General features: G+C 35.2%; 1 protein-coding gene across 2 annotated transcripts; it reads right to left on the reverse strand.

Moving 5' to 3' along the window:
• Positions 1–3,932: 3,932 nt before the first annotated feature.
• Positions 3,933–8,815, reverse strand: LOC140803095 (BTB/POZ domain-containing protein At5g48800). 2 transcript variants are annotated; one of them, XM_073158798.1, is made up of 4 exons: positions 8,356–8,815; positions 6,709–6,775; positions 4,904–6,076; positions 3,933–4,810 (listed from the first exon to the last, which is right to left on the reverse strand). In XM_073158798.1, the coding sequence occupies exons 1-4, from the start codon at positions 8,418–8,420 to the stop codon at positions 4,334–4,336; spliced, it is 1,782 nt and encodes a 593-aa protein (XP_073014899.1). In that variant the 5' UTR covers positions 8,421–8,815; the 3' UTR covers positions 3,933–4,333. The 2 variants fall into 2 exon arrangements, with proteins under 2 accessions (XP_073014899.1, XP_073014900.1); XM_073158799.1 differs by lacking the exon at positions 8,356–8,815 and adding an exon at positions 7,844–8,346.
• Positions 8,816–9,558: the final 743 nt, after the last annotated feature.

Here is a 9,558-nt window from a genome sequence, read left to right on the forward strand (position 1 = left end):
CTGTTAATAGTGATCCTTCTGAGCTTACAACTTTCAACAAATTAAACATGTATTCCTCTCTTCTTTTTTTTTGTTTTGTTAATCTCACAATTGCTAATATACATGGTCAAGCTTTTTCGATATTGTGATCGGTTCCATCTATTAATTCTTCAAATACAAATTTTCGCCCTCAGGGGCATAGGTAGTATGGTAAGGGCTTGGAGTGAAGGACTGTTAATCCATGTTGGCAAGGGTTCGAGTCTCGGCTCCTCCTTTATGGTGAATTGTTCCAGCCGACCTCTCCTCCGGGTACCTGTTGCCGGTGCATAACATTGATTTACCTCCCTTCACGCCGGAGCTTGGGGCGACTCTGTGTGGGGTCCTCGGGGGTGGGGTTCACCCTTTTTTTTTTCCAAATACAAAATTTTCAAATCATATTTTAAGATTTATAAATCAATTAATATTATTAAAATTGGAAGCCAACCATAATTGTAATTTATTATATTAAAATTGATCGAGTTGACTGATTGCCCGTACCATGAGCTAACATATGGATTTATTTGACCATATCCTTGTGTATCATCCAAACTAATTACTAGTGGTTGTAAATATGTCATGAGTGAGTCTCATGTGAGACCGTCTCACGGATCATAATCTGTGAGACGGGTCAACCCTACCCATATTCACAATAAAAATTAATACTTTTAGCATAAAAAATAATACTTTTTCATGGGTAACCCAAATAAGAGATCCGTTTCACAAATATGACCCGTGAGACCGTCTCACACAAATTTTTGCCATATGTCATGTGTGTTTCTTTACGTTGATCAATGCATTACATAATATGAAAAAATAGATCGAGTTCATGTTAATATAAGAATAATACCTTAATATGAAATCCAAAATGGAAACCGATTTAGACACTTGGGTTTATGTAAATTATATGACCCCCATGACCAGATTAAAATTAAATTATTTAATTTTGATTATATTATAATCAAAAGAATATATTTTAGAAATTAAAAAATTATTTTATATTATTATTTTATAACATTATCCGATTTATTTTACTTTTTTTGGTACAGTTCTGCATTCATACTCAAACTTATCCGATTTATTTTTATTATTTTTTGGGTACAGTCCTCCATTCACTCAAACTCTATTCATTCATTATAATTTCAATCAAAAGATATATCTTACTCCCACAATTTTTTTTTTTAAAATATAATTTATCCGAGCCCTTTCCCTAAGAATAAAACAAATGAATTTTAATAGGGCTTTGTTTATTGTTTTTTGTTTTGGAACTACATATACATCTACAGTATTTATTTAATGAAATACCCCTATGATAACTTAACATGCAACTATATTTTTTTTAAAAAAATAAAAATAAATCAATTTCCTTCCTCATAATAATCTTATTTTCACAAAGAATCCGAACTAACAACATAGAAACTCAAATGGAAATTTGGAAAGAATAATTACTTTAATATAATCACATAATAAAAATTATATTTTATATTAAAATATATATGCTAAAAAATAACTAAAGAATTTGAATACGAGAGTGAGTCTCATGTGAGACCGTCTCACGGATACTAATCTGTGAGACGGGTCAACCCTACTCATATTCACAATAAAAAGTAATACTCTTAGCATAAAAAATGATATTTTTTCATGGATAACCTAAATCAGAGATCCGTCTCACAAATTCGACCCATGAGACCGTCTCACACAAGTTTTTTTCTGAATACGAAACATACTTTCATAGTCTACTATTGGAGAAGGAAATTCAACTTCTCCAATAACAAAATTCTATCTATTGTCCTATGTTAGTGTATATTGATGTCTATTGAAGTTAAAATATGCAAATAATATATCATAAAATGCTACTTACATTTCAAAGGTTTGGGAAGTGACAACTCGAATGGTGATATACTTACCTTTGAAAGATTGACAGTGTGTTTGGCAACCAGGATTTGAGAGGATTTTGTGGGATTTGGAATTGGATTTGGAAATTCAAGTATTTGAAATTTCATTTGGTGTTTGGTTTAAAATTTGAAAATGGTATTTACAAATCCATTTCTTGTTTGGAGAAAAAAGGATTTGAATTTGGAATTTTAAAATTTTACTAAACTACCCTTTGAAACTTTTGGTGAAACTTTTGGTGGAAAATGATGTGTTGGATAAAAAAAAAATTTTATGTTTTTAAAATCCAAATCCTATCAAATTTGATGGGATTTGGATTTACTTGTGGAAATCCCATGAAATCCTGAGCAAATCCGAATCCTTTTTTTTTAACATCTTGCCAAACAATAAAAATAGGATTTTGAAATCCAAATCCCATGAAATCCTCCCAAATCCTGGCTGCCAAACACACTGTGAAGCGATTCGAACATATGTTTATTTTATTAACAAAGATAGGCATAGAAAGATAAAACTATATCTTACAACACGCAGTCGTTAATTGGATAATTCTCCTTTCACCTTCAAAGCGACTTATCCAATGACACAATGTAGTCACATTCTCCAAAGCTTCCCTCTTATTTTACGCCAAGAATGTGACACTGTTGCTCCCAAATTTCCTATAAGAATTACATCCTGGGAAGTGTCATGCTCCTCTTTTCTTGCACATACAGAAATCAATAGGAACAAAAATTGTAGAATGGAAGTTTCAACAAGAGAAAATGATGTCCTAAAGGTGGTGCACCCAGGCCGGCACGTCGAGTTTTTCCGGGAACCCATCACAGCTGGAGAGATCATGAGTAGGTACCCCAGACACTGTCTTGCTAGGCCTGATTTCTTTGAGTTTCCTTGGATTGTTGTCCACCCAGAATCAGTTCTTTTTCCTGGGAAAGTGTTTTATCTGGTACCTTACCGCACGATTTACAAGCTTTTGAATGCTAAAATGGAGTACGACTCCAAATGCAACAGGCATTCTAAATCATATCACCACCACTACTTGAATCCTTTTAACAAGCAAAAGCCACCTACAAAGTCACTGGCAGGTAGTACACCAAAACACCAACAGCAACACAGGAACAGTGAAACACAGTCTCATAATATTGTGAATGATAGAGAACTCTATGTGTGCATGCCGGAGCAAAGCCCCGACACAGCAAAAAGTTTTGATAAATCGTCATTTTACAAGTCATGGAACAAGATGAGAAGAAATCTACACCAACCATTGGAAAGTGATGATCAATTGAACTATGGAACAGATTCACCTTTTGATATTGGGAGATCGGGTTTTGGCGTGATCAGAAGTGGGCAGTCGCTAGTTATCAGCCCTGAGCATGCTAAGACACTTAAGTCTTGCTTAAAGAAGCTTGACAGTACTAGGAAGAAACTCAAATTCAAGGTCGACTTTGCTTCTCCAGTTGTTGATCTTGTTAGCCGGGGAGATTCGCCGTCGAGTTTTGAGCAGGAAGCTAAGGTTGTTAAAGTTTGATGACAAATACTGCGTAACAACACTTCATGTTGGAAATGTTGCCTATTAGAATTGTGTACGAGTGTGTTCTTTTTTTTCCCCCCCTTGTGACTCCGACGGTGGAGAAATTTGCAAAATAATCTTACTCAACTGTTTATTTAAGAAAATGACCTCCTCAAGTGTATTTCGAATATACTTGAAGAGATTATTTTCTTAAATAAATAGTTAACCAACGGTAAATGTACCAAAAACCGTCGAACCATGTGAAAACCAACTAGGGCCCACAGATCTAATGGTAATCAATACATGCAATCTGGTGTAGCATCTCCAACATCGAAGGAAGGAATTATTTTACAGAGTTTTGTGTAGATGTTGAACTCCTTTAACTTTTTGGACTAGTGTTTGGGGATGCCTTCGATAATAAATTGCGGTAATTTAGTAACTAGGTATGAAGTTTTGTGCCACCAATTATTGCTTACTCAAATTAAATGATTTAAGAGGAAAGTGTAACATGCTCAAGAGAAAAAGGTAATAACTTGTGAAATTGAATAAGTAGAACTACAGAATGGCCAAAAAAGAAAAGAAAAAAGAAAGAAAAAACACGGGGAAAAAATCCATATAAATAGTACATTCATGGCCAGCAACAAACAATAGATTATAGAATAAACAATGCCTGGAGGTGCAGTCCATGCTCTTTTCTTTTCTTCCTTTTTCTCACTTTAATTTTTTGACCTTGATCTTTGTGGGGTTAAAAATATCCCAACAAAATATATACACACCCACTGCAAGAGAAAAATACGAACGCGGCAATGAAACATGCTTACAATTTACTCATAAGGCCACTCAAGATTCTAAAACACTGAAATACCTATAGATGATAATCCTTCTCTTCCTGTTCCCTTCGGCTAACACCAGTTTTTGTGACTACTTCGAGGGAGAGCTTGATTCTCTCGAAGAACCATGTGCAAAGATATTCAGTTTATTGATCTTCTTGGAAAAGGAATTCACGAGCTTTCGAGAACTTGATCTTTCCATGTTCCTCTTCATGCAAACATGATCTTTCTCCAAATCATTTAATCTCATCCGCAGCCTCGCTAGCTCAAGCTTCAATTCCCGGTTTTCTCGTCTTAGAGATGCATAGTTATCTCGAGGAGACATTGCAGCGCTTAGAGCTCCACTGCTGATCCGCCATGATTGATGTATATGTTTTGCATCATCATCTGGATGAGAGCATAAAGCATTGCGCAGTCTTAATTGTTCATAATAGAGAACCTGAACTATTGACTGGAGAGGAAGGCGCTCATTCTGTGCAGCATGTGCACCTGCTTCTTGTGAAAGTTTCTGAAAATCAATCAATTTGCAGAGCCTTTTGCCGTCTGGATCCGGTAAACCTTGATGGGCCTGCAAATATCAATAGGTATTCCATTATAGTTAAATAGTTTTACCATGCCTTGATGTTGACAAAAAAAATTAAGGCCAATTTACAGTTCTTACTTTAAGGTAAACATCAATAGCTCGATATAATCCATCATGGAAAGTGCGAGCATGTGTTGGTAAAGTTTCTGCAACAGCTATGAACTTGTTCAGCTTGAGGTTTGCATCGGGTGCAATTTCAGCCAGGTAATTGTCCACGAGTTTAGAAACTTTGCATAATGTAGTTTGGGAAGGTGAAGGAGGGCTATCAGATTCAAACACCAAGCCATCATCCATGTCTTCTTCACTATCATCCTGTTGAGAAAAATTAACCAATATTCTGTGAACAGTGTCAACATCAAATAACGTATCTCCAGCATGGCGGAAGGAAGGAATCAAAAGATCGTCTAGAGTAGCCATGTCTAATTGTGATCCTATACGCCTTTCAAGATCAAGTCGGCAAGCAACTGTGCAATCAAGAATCACAGCACTTCGTAGTAAACCAAAAAGAAAACTAATAGAAACGGCAAGTTTTTCAACCGGGAGGAGGCTAACAATTGTTTCAACTACTAGTCTTTCATGGTCGCTTGCTCCTGGTACCAAATCAACTTTTTGTTGAGCCGATTGATTCCATAAAGTAGAACTCTTTATTAACTCCTTTTGTGCATGATTCACCAGCGAAGCACCTATGCTTTCTGGCCTAACTCCACGGCATTTCATTGCAGTAATGACTCTTTGATACATGTCAATCCGAAGAACAGAAAGGTCTTCAATCCACCAATCTCCTTCACATTTGGTTTGTTTGCTCATGTGAAGTCTCCCCGAGCTACTATACTCCAACCGTGAGAAACTAGAAGCAATTTGCTCGACACAAGCTTTGGATGCGATTGCCTCAATGCATCGAGTGACAATTTTCAGTTCATCTGCAAGCGGTAGAAGGTTTTCACATTGTTGGAGGACTTCAACACACATTTCAAGGTTCTTACATACAATAGTCTCGAGATATTCTTCTGCTCGGGAGCCAAGATTATTCTTAGAGTACTCCTCGGTCATTTCAAGGTAATCAGAGACACAGCATAGCTCAGCGACATTTCCAGCTGTGATTTCAAAATTGACACCGTAACAGAACTGAGCTGCTAGTTCCATTGACATAGCACCTCCTGGCAGGCTAAGAAGCTCAATCTTGGATATGTCAGAGTCTCTGTGCTCGGCAACCAACTTTCGAATTCTTCCACTTCGTGAGACCAGCGGAAACTACAATTAGATTTTAATACATTCAGACTTTGTGTAATAAAGGGTTATGACCTTTCTTTATATCTAATAAAACATGATAGATTATTTTGCAATTTAAAAATACATGCGCAACCCACTCAAGGTGTAAAAATACATTTTGTAGGAACCAAAAATGAGCCAGAAAATATTACTGAAGCATTTTGAAGAAAACCTAACTGTCAATGAAAAATCACATCGCAAAATTGTATAAAGAAAACTTATGTAATATCTGGTTTTTTTCGATGTTTTCTATAAATCCTTCATCCAAGAATGTGCTGAATTTGTGATGTGATACCATTGATATAAAACAGGATATCTTTGAACTTTAAATATAGAATATTAGGTTAAAATATAATAATATTAGAGTATTTTTGGAATGATGAGGGTGGAGATGAATTTTGGATAAGAAAATGAAAAATGTTTCCTCGTATTTCAGAATGGGAAAATAAAATGTAGAAACAAACAAAAATTTTCCCATTAATATGCTGAAATATTTTAACTTTTGAAAACTGCTGATACGAAGCCTTACCTTATGCAATGTTCCTACATTTTATTTTCCCCATTAATATGCTGAAATATTTTAGCTTTTGAAAACTGCTGATACGAAGCCTTACCTTATGCAATGAAAATGTACCCCCATCAACTTCGATTGTTATATCACTTGGAACGTCTCGAAACACCCTATAGAAGACATGGAACAGACATTAGAGATGATTTTGGAGTTATAGCAAAAAAATTACATTAAAAGCATAGAGACCCACAAAATGAAACAAAGAAAAAATGATAATTGAGTCAGGAATCTTTGTATTTTTGGATTAGCAAAGCCGGTAGGAGAAAATAGATAAATCAATATCTACCCTCTGAAGAAACAAAATGAATAAAAAGAAACAAATCACTGAAAACAATTGATCATGCCTTGCATGCACAACTATGGCCTGATCCTTGGTTCAACAAAACACTGTCGGCCTAACTCATTTATCTGCACACTTTCTCTCTAGTAGAAATTTAAATCAAGAAAAATCTAAAAGAAAGGAGAAATGATATAAAACAAATTTTCTTTTAATTGGGGCATGATCAGCATCTTTTAATCTATTAATGTTGGATTACACACTAGTATTTACCTCTGATTAACTTCCAGAAATAATAAAAGAAAACAATAAAGAACATGAATTAGGAAGGACCAAAATAAAAAAGCCAAAACACAAGGGAACCATCATCGTCTTTCATGTTCTCATCTTAACTGCCAGAGCAGTTTGGCATGAAATCAAGGAGACCTTCGTCCTCCTTCCAACGCTATCTGCGTTTGCTTTCTACGCATGTGGATCTATAATCTACGGCAGAAAACTCAAGAGCAAGAAGTAGATCAATGCGACTGTTCTAAAAGTATGATGAAGTAATTCCATGCAAAATCATCAGCTGCCAAGTGAAGTTTCATGAGAACTTTCTATACATCCGAACAAGAAACCAATACCAAGAGTTTAGTTTGCATTACACATTTGATCACCATATCGCTAAAATTTTGCAATTATCTATACAATCTATTGACTGATGCGTTAGTGAGCCCACAAAAACGATCAATAAAACTTCAAATACAAGTTTCAATTTTGTGTACTTCATTATAATTTCTAGAAAGAAAATAAGATGTCAGAAACACAATGATGGAAGATATTCCTGGTGCATAAATTTGCACATAATATATAATAACATAGAGACGAGAGAAAATTAGAGGAGGAGGACGAGGATGAAAACCTATAGACAGGCCGATCAACCTAGTACCCAGTTGACCAGAGCATGGGTTGGTCCACAAAATCGAAAGAGAAGTCAACTGGCAAAGAGCATTTTAAGGCCGCAGAGAAAATGTAAGGTCCGATCGACCTGAGACATCTGTCCCATGAACAAATGCACATTTTCAATTCAAATGGTGCATCCCTTCGTCATGAAGGTTCGGGGATGATTATTAGAAGCATCAACGTACTTTTTAATACACTAAAAAGTACAATCCCACTATGTTTAAGACTGCAAAACAATTTCAAACCAAACTGCGAGTTTCATAGTAGCAAGCCCATGAAACAACTTACCACCTGATATATTAGCGAACAAGATAACTATGACAAACAAAATCAAGAAATAAAGTCCGAACCTTCAGAATACATATTCCGTAGCTCTATCTTAAAAAAAAACACACATCGAGCAAAATCTATTTTAGTTGATCACGAAACACTTGAGCCTAAAAGAACAGAAGGAGAATGAGCAAAACAAACCATTCAGTGCATTGCTGCCGCGGGCACTTGGCCAACGGCAGCTGCTGTTGGTGATGCCTGTCCATGGAAAACAAACTGAAGAAATCCCAGAGAGAAAAGTTGGAAACTTTCGCAAGAGAAAAGAAGAATGAGGGGTTAATGAAACAAAGTTAGGAGAGAGACAGAGCGCTGCAAACATGAGATAATGGCGTTGGCACGATCCTTGGGTCATTTTGTCGAACAGTTGATGTTCAAATCATTGAAATGCAAATTGCCCAATAGAATGGCCTCTCATGTGGGTCAGATAATCTTAAAAAAATCATCTAGGAAACCATTTTCTTGGCTAGATTTGTGCTCATAAAGGGGCGTAAATAAAGGAGAAGAGGGTTTTGTTTTTTGTTTTCTTCTATCATCAAAGTCAAGAATTGCCATTGAAAAACAGGAAAATCGCACTCTCCACCCATAAAAGTAACAAAAAGCCGGAGATTAAAATAAAAGTCGGTCTGTTTTGACAATTTAAACTTTGTCCCCCCCATTAATTCATTATTCCTTTGCTCGAATCCGACATTGTAACTAATTTATTTATTTTTTTTCAAAACTATACATAAATAAATATGCATCTCCAATAAGACGAATCGATCTGGTTCATACTAACACTGAAAATATTATTTTGACATAAAATCATATATTTTTCATAGATCAGGTCTGAGATCTTTGCTCACAAAATTGATTCGTGAAACAGTCTCATATGAATTTTTGTGATTAAAAAAATTATGTGAAAAATACTTAAATATTTTTTTAGAACATAGTAGTTATAGATCAAATACAAATGTAATAAAACAGTTTGTACTTTGGGATAAGGTAAAATTTTGTGTGAAACGGTCTCACGAGTCGTATTTGTGATATTTTATACTAATAGTATTACTTTTTATTGTGAATATGGGTAGGGTTGACCCGTCTCACCGATTATAATCCGTGAGACGGTCTCATATGAGACTTACTCTTGAGATAAAACAAGAAGTTAGAAGAAAAATCGGAAAAGTTACGAAAATTACTAATAAGTCACACCATCTAGGTTAATTAACAAATTATGCAAGATAAAACTTTAAAGAAACTTTAGAGTCACATTGATATACAAAATTAATTAGTATGACATGCTCAAGTATTATAATATAGTAAGAATAGTAAGAGCCTTTGAGAAGTGTGGATACGAAGTATGTAAGT

The sequence above is a fragment of the Primulina eburnea genome, chromosome 10, assembly GCF_022965805.1.
Source record: "Primulina eburnea isolate SZY01 chromosome 10, ASM2296580v1, whole genome shotgun sequence".
Lineage (NCBI taxonomy): Eukaryota > Viridiplantae > Streptophyta > Magnoliopsida > Lamiales > Gesneriaceae > Primulina > Primulina eburnea.

Excerpts from the sequence above, each read along its gene's own strand:
- LOC140803095 (XM_073158798.1), bottom strand. The coding sequence starts at position 8,420 with ATGGACAGGCATCACCAACAGCAGCTGCCGTTGGCCAAGTGCCCGCGG. Across the intron at positions 6,077-6,708 it reads GTACATTTTCATTGCATAAG|TTTCCGCTGGTCTCACGAAG; the intron begins GTAAGGCTTCGT and ends ATCTAATTGTAG. Across the intron at positions 4,811-4,903 it reads CTATTGATGTTTACCTTAAA|GCCCATCAAGGTTTACCGGA; the intron begins GTAAGAACTGTA and ends TGATATTTGCAG.